This window comes from Lytechinus pictus, chromosome 2 (assembly GCF_037042905.1).
Source record: "Lytechinus pictus isolate F3 Inbred chromosome 2, Lp3.0, whole genome shotgun sequence".
Lineage (NCBI taxonomy): Eukaryota > Metazoa > Echinodermata > Echinoidea > Temnopleuroida > Toxopneustidae > Lytechinus > Lytechinus pictus.
Genome location: NC_087246.1, coordinates 13,344,010 through 13,366,750, shown reverse-complemented (window position 1 = coordinate 13,366,750; position 22,741 = coordinate 13,344,010). Strand labels below are relative to the sequence as shown.

Genomic DNA, 22,741 nt, shown 5'->3' with positions numbered 1-22,741 from the left:
ACTCATTATTGGACCCTTTCACAACATTCGCTCATTACTCAAAATTTGCATAAACCATTTGTTTATGCGAATTGTTCTCAATCACATTCATGAATTTTAGCCAATAAGACCAGTCCGAGGTGGAGATTAAAAGATAATTTTTATATCTATTTCTTACAGCTTTGAGCTTTGCTGTTGTGCTTCTTACTGTTGTGTGTATCTCCCGATGCTGTCGTTCAAAGGCCCAGCGAGCAAGACGAACGAGAGGTTTCTACCAACTGGATCAAAGCAGAATGTTTTCAGAAGAATACCATGATGAATTTGCGCTAAAAACAATCAGAAATGGTGACAAAAAATCTCTCATTAAAAATATGGAATTCCATGATTTTTCAGACACAGATAGTGAAGATGATGAAACTTTCAGAAGGTGATTGTAACTCTAACTACTCCCTAATTTTTTTTTAAGTACTTTTTTATTTCACAAGTGGGTTATAATTCTGACTACAAATGTGTAAATTATTCGATAAAGAGGGAATAGTGTCTTTATAAAGTTTTCTTTCAAGAAGTGCAGTTGAAATAACAATTAGTTGTCAATGATTTTTATGACATGAATATTACAGAGAGATTTAATGTTTTGTTGCACAGACTGAAATCATGCTCCTATTGCCTTATGGGAGATAAAGCAAGAATGTGGCATGGAGCTTATGATGATAGAGATACTAAAAATCCTCAGTCTTTTTAATCATTCATTCCAGTGTATCTTTTCTAAATGTTGGTATAAACTTAAAGTAATTTACCAGGATTTTATTTTGTTGACCTTGGTACAAATTATGTACAATATGTGTAAAAAATAGATATACCCAGTTTGGTGAATTATTGGTTGGTCCCCCAATGTTTGTTTGTGTATAAATTTGTTTAGGCTGTGTGATATACATATTCATATACACATGATTGTTAGTGTCGCAATGATTTAGAGGGGGTATTCCTCAATTTTTAGCGGTAAAGATAACGATTGAAATTACAAGCTGATTTTGATCATGTTTCACTAGCATTTCTACAGTTGCATGAAGAATTATTCAACTTGTTTTGAATAGATGGGGAGTGATATTATCAGAGTGCATTTAAGAATTCTTTGTAGTTCCCAGTTTCATCATTTAAAAAATCATATTACCGCAAAACATGGTAAACACATTTTTCATATCATGTTTGATTATTGTGATTCATTTTATTATCATTATATTATATTGTTATGTTATTTACTTTGACATTTTTATTATTGTTCTTTCATTAAATTCATGCATGTTACATCTTAGCCAGAGAATGAAATGCCATTGATATTCGAGTACTCTTCATAACACAATGCTAGATAAATTTTTTTCCCAGTATGGTATTCAAAATGTTATTTCCAGCATAATTTATGTGTTAACAGGCTTCCAGACAATGAGAATGGCTATAGAATGACCACATCAGTTTTAATTTTGTCCGTTATTTTATTTGATTCCGTTTGGTTTAGTTATTTATAACATTTTGTTTTATGTAATTATTATTAAAGATGAAATGTAATTTCTTGATGTTTTTATTAAGTTTAAGACATCTCACCTTTTATTCTGCACCTTGAAGCATCCAGTGCCTTCATTTCTCCTAAGTTTGGCCAAAGAGACATTTGGTTTTTTTTTATGAATATGGCAATGCATCACACATAATTCCACAAAACAGAAACATGCATTCATTTCTCTGGGCTTCCTATTAATTGCTATTTCAGCATTCATGAAATGAATATTGATTTAGAGTGTTAGAGAAATTGACTATTATTTGCTTACATGCCTCTATATGTGCTTATTTTCAACAAAGAAATTATCAGAATTTCCATGTTCACCGAACTACATACAATGTACTTCATAGATATTTACCTGAATTCAGTTTAATGTAGCATTATTTTTCTAACTGCCTAACGCTGTATTTCGAGCATTTATTCCATTCTTGTTTTAGAATGTCAAAATATGTGGCACTACAGCTATACAAGTATACCCATGGCTGCAGAGTGATAAGGTAGATCACTCTCACTCAAAAGTATATATTTGTGTAAATACATGACGCGAGGTGAGTTACCAGTGTCAGAAAAAGATGTATTTGTCATGCTTCTGTAGAATTATTTTTAAGGTATATTTTAGGTTATTAAAGACAATAGTGTATATAAGAACAATATCTTACAGACCACTGAGTGTTGACATCCATCATACAGTTCTAGTATTTACAGTCAAATGCAAGATGTTTTATTCTGTTCATACTCTATGCATGTGAAATAGGCTGATTTCATTGGTCATTATCTTATTTTATTTTTATTATTTTTTTTTTGCTTTTGATCATTGTCTTCCATACAGCACAAAATTATTGAGGTCTTCTTTATGAGAGAAGTTTGCATTTATTTTTGTATTGACACTCTTGCTTCTTCCATTTAATTTTGGGGGTTATTTGGTTTTTCTTTTTTTTTCACCATTATTTTCTTGTGCAATGAAGACTTGCACTTTTGTATGTGATTTTTTTTAAAGCAATGTTACTATGGTATTTACCGTTGATTGGATAAATTTGCTTTGTTGGTAGAGACAACTCTGCAGCAATTCGTGTATTTAGATGTATACCAATTAGTTCAGAGCATGCACTATTTTTGTGAGCTCAATATCTCATCTTTGTGACACATTTTTTATTAGTTTCAACTCAGAAGACTTTTTTTCAAACACTGCATTTTCAAATGCTTACCTTTAATTTTTTGTCTTTCAAGAAATTTGCCTTCTGTGTGATGCATGTAGTCCATAAATCAGTATAAGATTGTTCCTCAAAGCTATGCTATATTTCAAGAATAGCTTTACAAACCACATACATGCACTTTTCATTAAAATAATGTTTATATGTATATCCCACTTGTTTGTACTCAATTTGAAAACATTCTTGATTTTTTTTGTAAAAGTATTTAAGCACTATTCACTTGCTCTTCATATTTTAAGTTGAGGCTTTTGGGACCCTACAAAATCTGATCCTTGCTGCTTTACACCCATACTTCTGACACCCATAAAGAAGGGAGAAAAAGGCACATCACAGATTATGATGTGACTTAAAGACTACATTTTACTCTTTTTCCCCCCATTTTCCTTAAATTTTACTGCTATAATGAAGACTAATCAAATCACAGGTACATACACTACAAGATTTAAAAGACAAAGCAGTAAAGGATTTTACAAACTTTCTTTTGTCTACTTCTCACAATCATTAAAAAATTTCCAACATATTTCTTTATATCCGTTTTCAAGTTAATAACTCTATGAATTCATTTTGATTATGTGTGGATAAAAGGTCGGAGACCTACAATGAAAGTATTATGAATTTGCTATTATGGCGTATGATATTATATGTATTATATTTTGACTATATATTTAACTGCCAATAAATCTCAGTTCTATAACATATTGAAATTTTTATTTTGTTTTATTTTGTAGAGAAGACCAAAATTGGTTGAAATCTCTGAATCTTACCAATACTTTAGATGGTAATAAGACGAACTGTTCATACAAACCACCTCTTACGTTTTCCTTGAATATTCATACGTTTCCATTGGCCCGTATTCTGAAGGCGGGTTGATTTAAACTCTGGTTTAAAGTTGTGGTTTAACTATGGATAGCCAATAGTGGCATAAATCTCTAACCGTAAAATTTCAATGTATCAGCTCATTTTTCTCTCAAATCATTCTTCATTGTTTTGGAAGGATAAATACGATAGCTTTCTTCACCATCCACGAGTTAGAAAAGAGCACAGTAAACATGGGAAACATAATGTCAGGAAGATTTTGATGTATCTGGCTTTCCATAATTTTAGCAGAGTTAGACCATAGTTTAAGTTGAACCTGATTTCAGAATATAGGGCATAATGTGTAAATAACATTTTTGCCATACCATTTATCATAAATAGTATACAAATAATGCATGTTTATGAGTGTTATGGTGATGCAGTGTACTCGAAGGTATTTGCAATATGCGAAAACATGAGGCGCTTGCGCCAAGTTTTTACATGTTGCAAATACCCGAGATGCCTGCATCGCCACTAACATCAATAATTTATAAATGTGCATTATTTGTTTTATAAAATGGGTTGACAGTATAAATTTGTAGTGGAAAGGGAGTTTGAATCCCTCAAAATTTTTGAGGATCGCACAGATGAAGAGGTCACACCTGATTCTCATATTTGCGCCTCAGTTAGTGCCGGCAGCATGCATTTCCTTTGAAAGAACATGCATTTCAGATGGTGTCTTGGTTTTAACATACTATGGGGAAAATGAAAAAATGCACGGCTGGGAGGTTGCATAGAAAGAAAAAAAAATTGTGACTTGCATACGCATTCACTAATGGGCAATTCCATAAAATATGTATGTCTGACCCCCTATATGTGGGACCTTCATGAAATTTTCTGTCTCTGATTTCTTGTTCTTTTGATAGTCTGTATTGTTCTCAAAGGACCATGACTTGATCAGTTTATGAAGTGAAGTAAGACTTGAGAAAAAAGGGGGTAAGACGTACAAAAAGGTTATTTTATGGAATTGCCTACATTGTCTATTGCCTATTGTCTACATTCTTGAACCCATTTAATAATATTTTTTGGAACATGGACCAAAAATACTAGTAATCATTTCTTATCTCCCTTCAGTGGTCTCTATAGACACTGTAGGCACTGCTCATGTGTATACAGTTTGGAAATAATAATAATCACGGCACCCTCAACACAAAGCTAATCAACTGATCCTATGAGCTATGTATTATTTTAATGATTACATAGATCATTATGGGCAATCAATTTCACAAATTAAATGTAAGATCAATCCGTGAGCTTTGATTCCATTACTCATTCAAAAAAGCAGACACTGGTGCTATGGGTCTAGATTGTACAAAATATCTGAGCATTTTATTCTATAAAAAAGATCCTGAATGATGGGAATAAAATCACATGTCCATAAAATCTTGTCACTATACACCAAGTAAATTCCATCCAATCTTATAACACTTAAAATAAAATACAGATAAAAATTTCATATGGATCATGTCACAATTTCGCTTTAAAACAAATTACTTGTCCTGGAAATCTTCTCACATACATGTATATTGTAAGACACAATAAATACTTGTACTTCACAGTTCCACTTATGTTCATTATTTCACATCATACAGATCATCCCTAAAATTTTCAATACAATTTAAACGGCTATAAAAGTAAAAATTAGAGTATAACTTTACTTACTGGCTGCTATGTATAGTCTACTTAAACAATGACTTTATAAAAAATGATTTGCAATGATCGAAATCCATTTATATAAATGAACAGAGATCTTATGATTATATTCCTTCAATCTATGCATTTTTGTTTTTACCTACATTACATTGACTGTGATTACCAATATTGTCCATGATATTAAGGTGGCCCATGAAAGTAATAAAAAATGATCAAATAATATGACTGAACATGCATAAGCTGCATTATCAGATTATTAAAAATTATCGTTTTCCACAGGTTTTCAGAAGAAATTTACAAATCCCCGAAATTCCCCTGAATTTTTTGTTCCAAAATTACCAGTAGTTTTGCCCTGGATTTGTAAATTAATTCTATAAAGAAGAATAGAAGTTTCAATACATCATAGCTGCATAATATAGGGACAGAGATTTTCCGCGATCGCGGAAAACAGACGGAATTCACGGATTTCGCCTTTTGAAATGGAAAGTGGCTTTTCAAATGGAAAATTACGGAAAACATATTTTTTCTCAAAATGCACAGAATAGCAAAAGAAATTACTCCCAAATCTTCAACGAAATACGAATATCAACTACCTGGTAGTCAAAAAACATGATCTCACTTCGCTACAACAATCATGGCAATCCACACATCGTGACTGCACTCAAGCCCCTCCATCACTCAATCGTATAAAAATTAGTTTACACTCACGTCCACATAAAGGCAGAAACATGGCCATGTGTTGCTGCCCTCTGCGTTCGATCATAATATCATATCGCAGTACCCGGTACTCCTCAAATCCAAAATGGCGGATAGGCGAAAGTCGTCGAATGTTCAAAACGATGTCCAAAAAGTTCCCAAATCAGCGATAAAATCTCATTTAACCACAAAATAATGCTAATAATATGAAAGGTGGGGATGTATTTATGTTATTTATGTTTCTTTAAATAGTTTTTGTACTTGAATCTCATCGATTTAAATTGATTTTAAAGCGTTTTTTAGTACAGTGGCAGATACAAAGTTTGACCAGGGCGAGCATGTTGACATCGCTACTTATTGCGTACTGATTTTCTATGTAAACGGAATTGTCACTTTTTCATGTACACAAAGTCTATGGGGGAAACAGAATTTCAGTATTCAGACATGCTGAAACAGAATCTAAGATTTTCTGAAACGGAAAAGGCAATTTTTAGAAACGGAAAACCACTGTCCCTAATAATAGGATCAAACATCATACACTTAAAACATTATTGAATATAATAACACATGTGTTACTTAGTTAATTGAAGTTGAAATAAGAATCACCCCATTAAGTTTTGTTTAAAGCATAAGTCCACCCCAACAAAAGTTGATTTGAATAAAAAGAGAAAAATCCAACAAGCATAACACTGGAAATTTCATCGAAATCGAATGTATAATAAGAAAGTTATGACAATTCAAAGTTTCACTTAATTTCACAAACCAGTTATATGCACATCCTGTTCAGTATGCAAATGAGGAGACTGATGTCATCCACTCACTATTTCTTTTTTATTTTATTATATGAAATATTCTAATTTTATACTCATTGTCAAGTGAAACAATGATTAATTCCTCCTGAACATGTGGAATTGGTATTGTTTAATAGTGTATGGTTTGGTCAAGTTGGAGTTTATTGCCAAATCTGTAAAATATGAAATATTGTATAATTCAAACAATAAAAAAACAAAAGCAATATTGACTGAGGGACATCATTGACTGTCTCATTTGCTTGTCACTGAGTTGTGCACATCACTTTTTGTGAAAAATAAGTGAAATTTTAAAGTGTCATAACTTTCTTATTTTACATATGATTTTGATGAAATTTTCAACATTATGCTAGTTTGAATTTCTCTATTTATTCAAATCATCATTTTTCTGGGGTGGGCTTGACCTTTAAGTATATGAAGTAGTCGTTTTAGTCTCAGCTTCTTTTAAAATGTTTGACATCTATTCTATTGCTATACAAAGTCATTCCAATAAATGGATTAAAGTAACCAAATTCATGACAACTTCATAGATCTTCTCTTCAAACCATTTTCATTTTTTTAATCTATTTTTTTTGTGATATAGATTTCGATTTTTTTTTTTCAACCTTCAATTCAGATATTTCTGGACATATGTATATATGCTTGAGTTAAAAGATCATGTATACTATTATCATTTGGTCACTTGTTGACATTTGAAATCAATACTTTATCCCCCAAACAAATATGGTTGACAGTTCAAACAATCCCTACTTTCTTTGAATACAGAAAAATATTACAAAATATCATATTTCCAGATTGCAATGGAAGTTCATCACTGAGATAAAAAACAGTATTGCTGACTTCTCGTTTGATCACTTCCCTTTAAAATGTAATTGTTATCAATTTCTAAAACAAATATAAAACTACAAATGGATATGGATCAGTTCTTATCTCTCTTCAGAATTCCTAAGATTTTCTGAAAGATACCTTTCTTTTTGGGTTCATCAACTTCAAAGTCATGAGGAGTGATGTTGACAGAGAAGTTGCGTCTGTGAGGAACACCAGACTTGTTAGGCGTCTCATCCTCCTCCACCTCCTGGCTCATGAAGACGCTGTTGTCTCCTGTCGTGTCTAAGATGATCCATTGACTGCTACTGTTCAGGCTTTGAGGTTCCGGACTGTCTGGGGAATCCTTGGACGAAACGTCTGGATTAGACTCTCCTGCTTCATCTGTCCTCTCAATGTGTCCGTCATGACCATTTTCCTTCTTATCCTTTGAATGAACCTTCTTATTTGCGACCTTAGTCCTTTTGTCATTTTCCACTTCCCCATCCTCCTCCTCCTCTGTGGTATCCACCCCTGATGCGATGACATCACTGGAAGATGAGACACTATCCCCGCCTTTCTCCAGGGCCGCGAGAAGTTTGTTCCGTTCTGTCATGAGCCGGTCTAGGTCTGGAGACGTAGACCGAGAGGATGCTTGAGAGTTCTGCCGGGATGCAGAGAGGCTGGTATTGGCACTTTGCCATGGTAATGAGTCATCCTGACTCGACGCTGATGGGCTGTCTCTGATAGGAGTGGGAGGGGCAGAGCCAGGGGGCAAAGGGGGAGGCGTGGCTATCTCAGGGGTTGGTGGTAGTGGAGGTTGAAACCAGCCTCTCACAGGGGTATCTGAATAAAACAAAGCAATAATCAATATGTGAGTATTGTCTTTGTCACAAGCAGTACTGAGTATTTGTGTGCACCACTGAAGAAAAAAAATTGAGTTTTGAATTTCTTTAAAAATAATATTCTCATGGTTAGTATTTCTAGACAGAATGAGAGAATTTCTCATTCTCAAACAAAATTCTGTTAAGTTGAAAGTTTTCTAATGTAAAATAATTTCAAATGGTACAAAATGATTTTAAAATGTAACATATCAATTCGTCAGTTATGCGAGGAAACCGTGTTTGTTAATTTTTGTTTCTAATAGAACATTTGAGAACGAAACTAACCTGGATACTCTGTACTGATATCCATATCCACAGCATCTTGCTCTATCCTTCGTTTCTTCTGACTGCTGCTCTCATGGAAATCCCTGTTCCTGCGCTTGTTTCGAGGCGTCACCATATCATCCTCATCCACTGCCATAGGTGTGAGGTGGAGCTTGAGGACCTCCTTACGCTGGTTGTTCTGCATTGGTATAGAGTTGTACCTCTGCCACTCCTGTAAGTACAAGCCAATGAGACCAGTACATATCAATCCTCATAATAACATGGTTTTTAAGGATAGGACAATGGACCATGTTTCATTGTTTGACCCCCCTAGCTTTTGATGCATAACTCCAAACCATGCAGAATACACCAGCATATAAAAAAAATTCTTAACATACTGAGATGATTTGTAATGCATCAGTACCTCTCATTCAATAATAAATCATCTTAACAATAATAATAATAGGCATTTTTATAGCACCATCTATCTAGAAATAATCTATTCCGAGGCACAGTGTTTATTATCATCATTACCCTGGCTTTAGCTCTAGCTGCCTTTCAGCGCTTAGTGCATTCAAGAAATAAATCCTGTTGGGTACCCATTCACCTCACCTGGGTTGAGTGCAGCACAATGTGGATAAATTTCTTGCTGAAGGAAATTACGTCATGGCTGGTAATATATGAATATAATCTCTAAAATCAATGCCTTGAAATACATGCCATATCAATCACTTTTCATTCATAATACTTTTACAAGACAAATGAAGCAAAGAAGGAAGAATACCAATTAGACGAATAAATGGTGATCAATGAAGAATACATATAATTCATTGTCCTCATATGGATAATGCATGCTCCAATGAAAAACTGTACTAAAAAACAGAGATTGTGGTCTCTTACACAGTTAAAAGTATTCAATTCAAACCTACACTAAAACTGTAATGGTGGAAACAAAATATTACACTTAACAAAGGATGTGGTTAAGTCTGCCCTTCTTTCCCCAAAGCAAAATATTGTACTTTAAATAAGGTAATGTACAAATCCTGAAACATCAAGCTACAAAACTCAAAATATTATGTCAATTGCAGTAGAGACTGAGATTGCTAAAGATTGTGCAAAACGTTGTACATTTATCCAAGGCTGCTTCATATGTGCATTTCCACTGCTGCATTACCATACAAAGAACAAAAAAAAAATATTTGAAACCAAGTATTAAAATTCACTTACATCTGCAATGGATGGGTGAGCATCAACATTGAAACCTGGATAATCTATTAGCTTGTTGAGGTTGAACTTTGGTTGTGCACTTTCACCACCTTCACCATCACTAGGGACTTCCCCTTCCTCATCTGGTATTTAAAAAAAATAGAACAATACCTCATTGAATGAATGATACAATGACTGTATCTACAGGCTTAACATTCACAAAATAAATATGAAATCTTAACAAAAACAAAACTTATCATTTTTTTTACAGATTAGACTAGTAAATATTCTATTTTGCATTGAAAGTATTCCTAAAGGCTTTCAAAACATTTTGTATCAAATATGACTGTAAAATATTTCCTATAATTTGAGCTAATGCCATCCCTGTCCCATGACAATAAGGCACTTTTCCAATCACTACACAGACGCTTTCTGTAATGCAGAGAATCTTTAGTCAAAAGCCCTTCAATGACAAAACAGCCTTTGTCGAAAATCGGTGAATCAAAACAGCAGAGTCACCCTGGACTCCAGAAAAAATACATTTTTGCAAATTTTTGTCCAATCTGAATCTTCACATGATCAGCTGTCCTGGTCCAACAGCTGTCCACTGTAATTTGACTTGCATTTTCAAAGGAAAGCGTCTGCATACTGATTGCGAAAATATGCTAATGCAATTTCTAAACCCCCCCAAAATATGTCTCTGTGCTTACGCCAGCTTCCCTCCGATAGCTTCATCATGATCACCTGAGAAGAGACAGTCTGCCCCCATCACTTTCACGTATAGTAAATATATCGGCACAAAAATGTCATATGTAGTGAGATCTGATTTTTGGACCTGTGTATCCATAGTGATCCGGTGGGTGTTTCATAAAGCAGTTTGTAAGTTACAAGCGACTTACAAACAACTGGTGATCCTTTCTTAGGAGCTAACTAGTCATCAATGAAAATTTGGAGCGAATAAGTTACCTCAAGACAGGATCCCAAGTAGGATCAACAGTAAAGTCGCTCAAAACTGGAGAACAGCTTTACGAACCCCCCCCCCACCTGGTGTGTAACCTAGACATCTCAGGTCAACAATACCTCATATAAGTGATCATACCTGTGTCTTTGATGTTATAAACCTTTAGATCTGATTTGTGGACCTGTGCATCCATATAGTGACCCGGCGGGTAACCAAGACGTCTCATACCATAGATATAAGGAGGAAGCTGATTGGACGATAAACCCAATGCTTGCCTCAATGCATCACTGTTAGGAAAACAAAGACATGGCTTACAATAAGTACACTTTGCATGCTATCTGCAGAGCTTTGTCATTCCTATAAATTCAAATCCACAATGTCATCCATCACTTGGCATGAGAACACTAAAAAAAGGTACAATGAGTTTGATTTTAACCATGGTTTTATCCTTCGTTACTCGTATCTAATTTTCATACATATTTATAAACGCACCAATTAGATGACATTTTGTGTGCAATCCCAAGGCATGATTTAGGGTACAATAGGCAAACATTTATTCTGACAAGAGTGCTTCCTTACAAGAAATTGTTTGATGGGCAAAATGTGTTTAAGTCTGTTTAGAATTTAAAAAAAAATTTAATGTCTTTAAAGTTGGAACTATACACAAATTATTAACTATGTGACATAACATGCAAAAACTAAGATTTTCCCAATTAGGTTTGCTGTGCATTACTGTTTACCAGAACTCATACAATTTAAACTGAAAGAACAACCAGCAATTCTGTTGTAAAAGCTACCTGAGGACACCCGGTTTGAATGTTTTGAAGCGGTCTTCTGTCTCTTTGGTTTCACCTTCCTTATGGTAGCGTCTTCCTGAAATGGTATTTGCAGGGGATGATGACATCTGATCCATGAAGAGTTTCTTATTCTGACTGATCCGCACTAGATCACGCGGCTAAAAGGAAGGGAGATGAGATATTGATTATCTTTAATTTCTTTAATTTATATGTTAACATTTTAAGTGTTGTGACAACCTGTGCATTCAATTCAATTTCAATTCAATTTCAATTCAAGTTATTTCTAAAATCTGATTAAAAAATATAATCAATCTGAACAAAGAAAACAGAGTATAAAACATTCAGGATAAATTCAAAATAAAATCTATCAAATAGGTTTTATGAAAATTTTATTTCATTACAATCTTGATTTCAATGACTTTCTCTCAAAATCTTGCTCACCTTGACTACCAATTATAGGAGTAATCAAGAATGAAATGCTCAAATTAAAATATTTGAACTCAAATTTCAGTTACTTAATATTTCAGTTCAGTTTTAGTTGTCGTTTTTAAAATGATTAGTGTCAGCTGTTTTGGAATACCCTTGAATTATTGCTAAAGAGGAAAATCATTTGGAAATTAGCATCAGAGACATTATTTTCAGAACCATGTGTTAGCACAAAGGGTATTGCACCCATTTCTGTTGGTATAAGTTGATTGTATGACATTATTTGTAGTAAAAGCAAGCTTTCATCCTGTATTTCATCTATGCTTTCACTGCTTTCCAGCCATAACGCTCAGCTGTGCACAAGTCAGGCCAGTCACAAATGAAGCCAGTCTCCGTTGGTGGTAAGTTGGATTTGTTAGAAATGATTAAGTAGCTCTTCCATTCTAAAGTGATTCTAAGGCTTGTATTAATCCCAAGTACCTTTTATAAGGCATCAGTTCCTAAATGAAATATCGTTTTTCCGCATTGATTTTATTCCTTTGTGAATTATCCCACATAAAGATACTTGTCACCAGTGACTCACCACAATGCTAACGTCTGCTAAATTACAATTTTATAAGCACATAAATACATGTATGATCATTAAAATCTTTGACTTACCACTGGGCATTCTCTCAAACTATGTTTCTCATTGCCACAGTTGAAACAAGAAGCTTTTGGCCGTCTCCTATAAAAAAAAAATTGCTACAAGAATTTAACAAAATATTACAGTGCAATAGTCTTAACTGCAATAATTATCTTGTTCGAATTCAAAATTAAACAATGTATCACTATTTAGAAGTTATTTTCCTGAATCAGTGGAATTAATCGCAAATTCACTGTTTAAATCACATTGCTTAATGGATAAAGGACTTAATGGACAAATATCATCAATCAAAACACAACTCATATTTTAACATCTAAGAGAGAGAGAGATGAATATCTGTATGAGACTGTTGAATAGATTATCTTAAACATAAATAAAAAGGAACAATCTTTCACCCTTTAGATGGTGCACTCGGTTTGTCATCTACAGGTAAGGCTTCTCGGAAGATGATTGGATAGCTGGGATGAACGATGGATTCAGGAAATAAAGTAAGACTAAACAGAGAGGAATGCACAAGCCAACCTGGGTCATGTAACACAAAGCTTTGCTACTCATGGTACAATTGATTTTTATGATGGATCATACATCATAGACAATGCTATCCATCACAAAACTTGGTCTACAATCGATTGCTCAGCGTTGTGTTACAGGACCCTGGTTTGGGTTGAGTATACACGATGAATAATCCTTTGTCATGCAAACACAGGGCAAAAGAATAAACACCTCAATGTGACTATAAAACCATTACCCAGTTGGCCAGACTCTACTTGTTGTTAGAATCACATCATGATTATTAACTTAAAGATTCATTTGAAATTACAAACTTTGATGATTAGCGAGTTTAGATTAAAAAGTACAAGATTTGTTATGGATAACGCCCTGTGAGGATCCAATAATCAACAAGCTCAAAAGTTAGCATGACATCTCTCCAAATGCATCCTATGTACTGTCTACAGGGGTCATCACAACATATAATGGATCGTACGGTCTAAGTGGTTAGAGCACTGGATTCATGATCATTAGGTTGTGTGTTAAGGCCACCGCACACCTTGCAACCCGACCAGTCGCCGACTGGCTTGCGACTGGGTGAGGGGAGATGTGACGTCATAGCTCTTGCCAGCTTGAGCGTCGCAGACCGGTCAGAGACAAGTCGCAAGGAAAATCGGAAGGATTTGACATGTCGAATCCTTATGACTGGATCGCAAGCTCAATCCAACTTCCAGCCAATCAGACAGCAGAGTTGCACGACGCGTATATGATAAACAACGCGTATATGATAAACAACGCGCATACGCAGTAGTAAGCGCACTTTCTCAGTTGCAATGCCAAAAAGCGCATGCGTGAGTCGCAGATCGGATCGCAAGGTGTGCGATGTCGAGCTTATGACCGCCTTGCGATTCATCTCCCATCTCTCAGTCGCAAGCCAGTCGGCGACCAATCGGGTCGTAAGGTGTGCGGTGGCCTTTAGAATCCCTGCTCTGTCATTGTTTCCACTTTGATAAAAAGACCAGAGAGTAATTTCTGTCGTCTACCAGGTCAGCCACTATACTTGATTATCGTAGATGTAAAATGTTCCTATGTAGTTGGTTATATACCAGCTTGGCATTATACCAGCAAAAAGCAGCCCTGCTGAGTCACCATAACCATTTCTGGCTACTTTATTGTTGGCCACCAGGCTGCCTCATTTCAGATGTTAAGCATAAATTCATTCAATCAAAGTTAACCAATCGAACCAAGACATTTCATCTAGTTTATTCAATTAATTGTTTTATTACTTATATTTGTTTGTTTGCTCTTTTTATCTCCTGTTTCCTTTTGTTTGACTTTATCTTCTGTTCATTGTTATGTATGCTATGGGAATTGCAAGTCCAAAGAACCCATAATTTCAAAGCACTATTTTAGATTTTGTGTTACCAACATATTTGCATCTCTAAAATATCAAAATACTTTGACAAAGAATTCATTACAGCACAATACTTAAAAAAGCACTTAGTCTAAGGATACAGAGGTATCTCCCATCCTTCGGTCATCTCGACATTACCATCCACTAGAGGGCGCCCTAACGTGTCGAGGCAGAATAAGAGGTAGTATTGCACATTGCCGGTGACAGTGAAGGCTTGCTGGTTATCAGGGTCGGGGTTCTCACCCAGCACCATGGAGGAGCACTAAGAGACAAGGGGGGAGAGAGAGGTGGAATAGAGAGGGAGGAAAGATAAGTGCAAGAGACAGAGGGGTGAAGGGAGGGGGGTGGAGAGAGAGGTGGGGTGTAATAAAGACAGGGAGTGAGAAAGAAAGGGAGAAAGAAGGAGGGAGGGTGGAGAAAGACAGCCACAAAGAGACAGAAAATACTGATTACATTGTGTCCATTTATTTCAAACAATTTTAAAGCAATCTAAAAATTGAATTACTTGAACATTAACATAAGATTCAAACTGATACCAAACATCAATAAATTCAGGAAAGATGAAATTTTGTGTTCTGAGTGGACCTTTTCTTGGACTTTTCCTACATAACTTGTGTTTGAGAAAAAAATTAATATATTGTTCATAAGTCATACTCTCAATCACCTGAAACAAATCATCAATCGACAGTGTGTAGAAGTTTGCTTTTTGTCAACATTTTGTTGGTGTCATCATATGGTGTGATTTTAAAAGTGAAAATCAACCATGTTTCATAAACAAGCATTTATTTACCTGAGGTAGAGGTCGGCTGTATTCATATTTCTTTCCCATTGGTTGTGCTTGTTGAGCAAAATACTCTGAGCATACATGTTCAAAATATTTCTCAATATCTTGTCTGTATTTGCTGTTAAAAATAAAACACAGGAAATTTACACATGTGCTTTTCTGAATATCAGCTTTACAATATTATATTTACCGTTACCCTGCTCATTAAGTACTTTATTATGCATTCATTTAAAAAAAGAATGATCCAACATATTTATTTTTTTATTCATTACATTGTACATTTAGGAAGTACCACCGTTATTATTTGAAGAAACATGAATAGATCAGTTTATCATTCCAATCATCATTACTAAATTTGTCATGATCATCATCTCCTTATCACCAATATCACCAACATCATGACTTTCATCACCAACATAAACATCATCATCATTTCCTCACCATCATCACCAGCATCCTTATCATGATATTCACCATCATGAATACCACCACCATTACCATCCTCCTCCCCATCCTCATCATCACGATCAGCATCGCAATAATCTTCATCTCCATACATGTATGTATATGCATCAAGATCAATATCATCATCAATAAATACAAATTTCCACCACCACCACCATCATTCCTTACATAATCCATAAAGAAATTACAATCTTTGCTTATGGTATCGAATGTCATATATAAAGAAAGATTCTTACCAGACTTTGTCATGATTCATATAAATCACTTGTGCAATAGGACCATCCTGGGTTCCCTCCGATACCTTGTAACCCCTGGACAAATAAAAAATATATATATATATTCACATTCTCTGTGAACACATCCATGATCACAACACTCTATTAATATTTACAAGTGATTGTAACTTTTTAAACATCTTTGCCAAAGATTTACTAATTGTACATTTCATTTTATCTTTTATGCTACACGGCACTGGTTTGTCATCAGTTGGCGTGACTGTTCATTGGTTTCAGTGTTCAACCTAGATTTTGCATTCATGAACACTTCCATTTTTATATCAAATATTTTCAGAATTCCCTTTGATTTCTCTCTTCTGTCCACTCTTTATGAAAAAATAAATAAAGCATAGTTACGAGAACTGAACCAAAGCAAAGTCACCACATTATAAAACTTTTATAGATACATGAATGAATACAAAAATAATAACACTCATACCCCATTATGACAAACATTTGAATACTGGCTTTAAATAAGAAAATATTAATAAAGGCAATTCTCTTTTCTTTATATTTTTGAAGTGAGGAAAAGTTACTCATGGGTTACTTACTTTGACTGTATGCATATTTTTAGTTGAGCTTGAAGTTTCTGATGTGAATTGGTGTTAAGAAAAAATAAATTCCATAAAAAGACTAAAAAGACTAAACAGACAGGTTAAAAGTAAGACAGGGCACCTATTAATCTGTTCTTCGCAAGTTAGCTTTATCGCCCTTTGAATCAAATTTGATGCATTGACATTGTGCGGAAAAGGGGCAAGGCCACCTGAGGCAGCCTAACTTGGCCAAGCAAAAAGTTGATTTGAAAAAAATAGAAGGAAAAGAGAAAACTCAAACTAGCAGAACACTGAAAATTTCGTCTAAAATCGGATAGAGTAAAGTGCCCAAAAATCGGACGGTTCAAAATATGAGACGAAAATGACTTCAACTCCCTCCACACAACTATAGGGACCCGCACTGGCGGGGGACTTGCATGTGATACATAAACTTTACATGTATAATGACTGGTGTCTCCACTACATATCGACCACCTATTTTGAAACCGACCACCTTCTTACCATGGTTTCCTAGGCGTATAATTTAAGTATGCATGGGACTATGAGACATGCGCGACCTGATCGAACGAGACTCACTTGATCAAAGAAAATGAGGAAACAGGTAAGAAATTTATGGAATTATTAAAATATATGGTTATTATGTTGCTATTTTCGATGAACTTACATGTAAATCCGCATGTCAAGAACACATTTCCGTCCATTTTTTGTCGCAGAATGTTCCAGAGCCGACAGAATCTCTGAATTTAATGATGACGTCATACGGCTGTCTGTATGTCGCCAGCTACGCTCATATGCCATATATTTTATACACGTTATGAGGCGTCTCAAGGAAGAGATAGATGATGATGATGATGATGATGATGACGATAGATTTAATTGATGATAATAAAGATAGATGATATTAATCGAACATTTACAACTTAAATAAGAGAATAGAGAAAAGTGTGATTGTATTAGAGAAAGGAATGTGGGTGACGAACGTGTCGAAAATAGGATGGATGACGTCGAATGTGCCGAGATAAGGGTGATGAATGTGCCGAGATAAGGGTGACGAATGTGCTGAGAACAGGGTGACGAAAGTGCCGAGAACAGATGCTGTTGAATGCGTTCCAATCATAGAAGTAATTGATGAAAGCGAAAACAGCTGTTCATAGAATAAAATATTTTAATTAGATATTTATTTACAAAAGACTCCTCTCAGAATATTTATCATTTATCAATGTTCTTCTTTTTGTGTAGGCAAAACCCCAACATATCCGACGAAGGAATTATCCTTGAGAAAACTTTGAGAGAGCTCTATCCTTAGTCAAGAAAGGGGTCTCCATAAGGAGGGCAGCGCTCAAGTATGGAATCCCCAAGACAACATTACTTGACAGATTACAGGGAAGAAACAAATCAAGCATCGATCTTGGAAGGGGTTCTATTTTGACCCAGGAGGACGAGAGGGCTCTAGTTGAGCATCTGCACAAGCTCTCATCATATGGCTATGGTCTGACTAAAACCAAGGTAATTTATTAGTTTTGTATTATTTCAGTCATATTTTAAACGATGATTTGATAAAAGATATGCGATGTATGAATAAATTTGAATAAAAATGAATGCATTATTCTTATGCTTTGCAATTTTTGCTTATTTTTTCTACAGGTTATTCATCTAGCGACCAATATGGCAAATGAACTTGGAAGAAGAGAGGGAAAGGCCAAGGGAAGACTACTATCAGACACTTGGTACCATCTCTTTAGGCAAAGATGGCCAGATCTTCGTCTTGTGGCACCCAGCAAGCTTCAGATGAGTCAGGCAAAATCAACAACGGAAGCTGTTCTTTCAAAATACTTTGAGGAACTCCGTCAGGTCATGGACAAGTACGATCTCTGAGACAAGCCATACCACATCTACAATGTTGAAGAAACCAACATCAATGCGGAGCATAAGCCGCCAAAGGTTGTTTGTGCAGATCAAGGATCCAGAACGAATGCGGTAACATCACATCGGATTGCCACCACCACAGTCCTGGCTTGTGGTAACGCAGCTGGTAGGGCTCTTCCTCCATATTATGTCTTCAAGGGCAAGAGGATGATGCCAGAGTAGATGGATGGTGCACTACCCGGGTCAAAGACGACACTTACGGAGACAGGTTGGAGTAACAGAGCCGTCTTCTGCAAGTTCCTGACGGAGCACTTTGTGCCATCCCTGCTTCCAAGAGAAGATGGTGAATATGTCTTGCTCATGTACAATGGCAACACCTCCCATATCAGCACCACGGTCATTGACTTTGCCAGGGCAAACCAAGTCATTCTCTTTGTGCTGCCAGCACACACATCACTCAACCCCTTGACGTCGCCTGTTTTTCTGCAATTAAATCAGCATATAATCAAGAGTGTACCCTGTACATGCAGAAGAACCCCGGACAGGTAATAACGAGATACGAAATCGCTCGGCTCTCTTCAGCAGCATACCTTCGAGCTCTAAAGGAAGAGAATCTTAAGGCAGCATTCCGGAAAACAGGGATCTTTCCACTTGACCCGAATGCAGTAAAGATTGGTGAAGTGTCGAAGACGAGCACACTCATAACACCGAAGTCATCCACTACCTCTTCAGGAGAAAAACATCAGATTGGTCCTATGGGTGACATGGGCGAAGCCCAAGGAAGGACGAACCAGGCACCCAGTGAAGCAGATCTGTTCCTGTCATCGAGAACACCTCCTCCTGACGCAACACAGAAGAAAAGAGCAGTCTCTAAGAAATACTACAGGGCTTCAGGAGTTAGCATAACAGAAAACAACATCTTTCTCAAGCTTATCCGGGCAGAAGAGGAGAGGAGCACAGCGAAGCTGTCTAAAGGGAAGGAGAAGAAGCTAGCAGTCAGGCAGGGCCATCATCATCATCAGCAGCAAGTAGGCGCCTCTTCGTTAATCTACCGACCAGCGACGATACAGATGATGAAGAAGATGAAAATCCATGCTGTGTGTGCAGGAGAAAGGGGAGAAACACACCCCCTCACCCTCCTCAAGACCATGTCGAGATCTTCTCCTGGGTGGCTTGCGACAGTAAGGGTTGCACACACTGGGTCCATCAAAAGTACTACACGGGGTCAAGCCGGAAATTTGGAAAAGACGACGTATATATCATATGTGTCCTTGCCATTGAAAAAAAAAAAAAAAAAAAAAAAAATGAATTCAAGAAATATATCTACATCAGATAAAAGTTGAATTTCAAAATCGTGTTCAGTAATCATTCATTAAGTTTGAAGTATGCGACAGAGATAATTGGTATGTTGTTTGAGGATTTGTAAATGGCATGAGAGCATTTTTATGAATGTGGAATAATACATTAGACTATTCAGTTGATGAACATGTATATAAACAGAGAAAAGGGGAGTGTGAAGACAGTGAAAATTTTAATAAAAAATACAGTTACAGCAAAGTAGTGAGCCCCTGTGTATGCATGAGTGTGTGTGAGTGGGGTTGGTTGATTTGATGCGTGTGTTTATCTGAGTAAAATCAGTAAATGTGTAAGAAAATTATTAGTACATCAATTGATTTTTTTTTTTAAAGGAGCGTGAATGACTGAATTTAATACGATAACATTAATAACATGATGATGATGATGTGACAATAATAATAATAAAAAATATTATAAAAATAATAATAATATTATTAATAATGACAATACTATTACTAAAGAAAAAATAATGGGCATGATAACAATAATGACATAGATGATATAAAAAAAAATGTGTTCAAAAATTACAAACTAATAATAATAAAATAATGATAATAATGATTATGAAAATAATCACAAGAACAAGGAAACATAGAAGAAGAAAAAGAAGAAGCAGAAGAAGAAAATAAAGGAGACATAGAAGAATAATAAAAAGACAGAGAAGAAAAAAAATAGATGACAAAAATAAGAAGAGGAAGGAGGAGAAGAAAAGAAAATGAAGAAAGTGGAAAAGAAAAGAAGTAGGAAGTGAAGAAAAAGAAAAAAAAAAGCTTAGACAAGAATAAGAACGAAAAAAAGCATATGAAAAAAGAATGATGTTCACTATGCATGCATAATCAATAGAGGGAGGGTGGTCGGTTCATAAAAGGGTTAAAATAGCGCAACGAAAAAACATGCTTTTCGTACGTCGCGGCGTTACATACTGGTAGGGATCGAGCCGATGTCAAAGTTGGATGACATGAATCTACAGAATTTTTTGCTCTAAATAGGTGATTTTCAGGTAAATCTGATAAATATGTGTCGATATCATGATTTTAATGTTAGGTGGTCGATAAGGGGTAGGTCCAACCATACCTTCTATTCCCCCAAACACAATAGACCCAGGTTGCTGCTCAAAAAAATATTCTAGGTGTTTAAATCCATAATTTTGACTTCAAAAGATTCTTATGACCCTCGCAAATTTTTGACTCTATAAAAAGGTCAAAGACTAAAAAAATCTTATAAGGTAGAAGTGATTTTCGCAGGAAATATCGCCGCCGAGATGACACACATTCATTCTATCGGATATAAATCTGCAATGCAATGGCCACTGCAGGGTATCCCCACGGCAGGAAATTTGACACCCTTCCAAATATGGCATTATCCCAAACATCGGACATATCGGCCGATTGAATTGAATGAAAATACGTGCTGTTTTAGTGTTGGCGTGTGCGCGCTCAATTTTCAGAATGAAGTCACGCAGCTGATTTTTTTGTTTCTTTACTTTAGGGGGAACTCTCCCCTCCAGCCCCCCCCCCCCCTGCTTCTGCGGCCCCTGGTGTAATAGGAGTGCAGGTACAGGTACAGCCAGGTGAGAGCGCCCGAACTGAAAGTGAAAGCAGTGCAGTACACGTACAGCACCTGAGCAGTGCAGCGGGTGGCCAGTGGCAGTGCTACTGAGTACTGTACTGGCTGCTACTGCTGGAAATGACGCGATCGCGAGTGACATGACAAGAGTCAAGACACACGACACACGCTGAAATCAAACAAACACAAAGGATATTTTCTTGCTTCAGTCTCGTTAATTCCTCCTCCAGATCAGCCTTTTCTGTTTCCCATGGATGCTTCTTAGTGGGCTCCTTGCGTTCGGTTGTCCTGGCTGTCGAAGAAAACTCCTCAAAGAGGTTCAAATCGCCAAAGACGTCGTCCTCTGATGAACCCGTGGGCGCCGCCATCTTTCTCAAATGAGCGCATGCGTTAAACTGTATCTGGGATTTCCCCCACCCTTTTACCATTACCATTTCCCTTTCTGACGTTAATGATGCGTGCGTGAATGAACTAAGAAATTAATAAAAGATGGGAAAAGAACATGAAGAAAGTATAAGGATTGCGAAGGAAGGAAGAAAGAAAGAAAGAAAGAAAGAAAGAAAGAAAGAAAGAAAGAAAGAAAGAAAGAAAGAAAGAAAGAAAGAAAGAAAGAAAGAAAGAAAGAAAGAAAGAAAGAAAGAAAGAAAGAAAGAAAGAAAGAAAGAAAGAAAGAAAGAAAGAAAGAAAGAAAGAAAGAAAGAAAGAAAGAAAGAAAGAAAGAAAGAAAGAAAGAAAGAAAGAAAGAAAGAAAGAAAGAAAGAAAGAAATTAAGAAAGAAAGAAAGAAAGAAAGAAAGGAAAGAAAGAAAGAAAGAAAGAAAGAAAGGAAAGAAAGAAAGAAATAAAATAAAGCTAGGAGCAAAACATTCTGGGTCCGGCTAGCCCTGGAAAAGAAAGCTAGGAAGGAGATTACAAAAAAACTGCACCTTTCTTGATTTTTTCGTGCGCACCCATCTGAGCTGCAAGCAAACAATAAAGAAATATAAAACTTATTGTCGATTCATCGATATTACTTTCTGTCAGTATTAATGGGTATCCAGTGGCGTACCTTCAATACAAAAAAATACGCTTTTCGAACCAGAAAAATTGACAAGCGAAAAAAAAAAAAAAAAAAAAAGTTTTTCAAGCTCATCAAGGGGGGCAATAAAGGTCTTCAAGCTCGTCAGGGGGGGCAGGTATATGTCTTTTGTATGGGTTGTGGCTCGTCACAGAGTGCCCCCCCTGCCCCCG

At 35.9% G+C, this 22,741-nt stretch overlaps 2 protein-coding genes across 2 annotated transcripts in view; one reads left to right on the top strand and one right to left on the bottom strand.

Moving 5' to 3' along the window:
* The window catches only part of LOC129254779 (carboxypeptidase D-like), a 32,061-nt gene extending 28,621 nt beyond the window's left edge, over window positions 1-3,440 (top strand). Inside the window, exon 23 of the mRNA XM_064110079.1 lies at window positions 160-3,440. Within this exon, the coding sequence (XP_063966149.1) occupies window positions 160-410 (251 nt within the window). The 3' untranslated portion in view covers window positions 411-3,440. The remainder of the gene's footprint in view (window positions 1-159) is intronic.
* Window positions 3,441-4,900: 1,460 nt separating this feature from the next.
* LOC129284296 (zinc finger CCHC domain-containing protein 8-like) lies at window positions 4,901-21,925 on the bottom strand. Its single transcript, XM_064110088.1, has 12 exons — window positions 21,709-21,925; window positions 16,722-16,764; window positions 16,132-16,206; window positions 15,437-15,548; window positions 14,748-14,908; window positions 13,139-13,201; window positions 12,758-12,824; window positions 11,672-11,829; window positions 11,013-11,161; window positions 9,935-10,056; window positions 8,729-8,939; window positions 4,901-8,405 (listed from the first exon to the last, which is right to left on the bottom strand). The coding sequence occupies exons 1-12, from the start codon at window positions 21,878-21,880 to the stop codon at window positions 7,675-7,677; spliced, it is 2,064 nt and encodes a 687-aa protein (XP_063966158.1). The 5' UTR covers window positions 21,881-21,925; the 3' UTR covers window positions 4,901-7,674.
* Window positions 21,926-22,741: the final 816 nt, after the last annotated feature.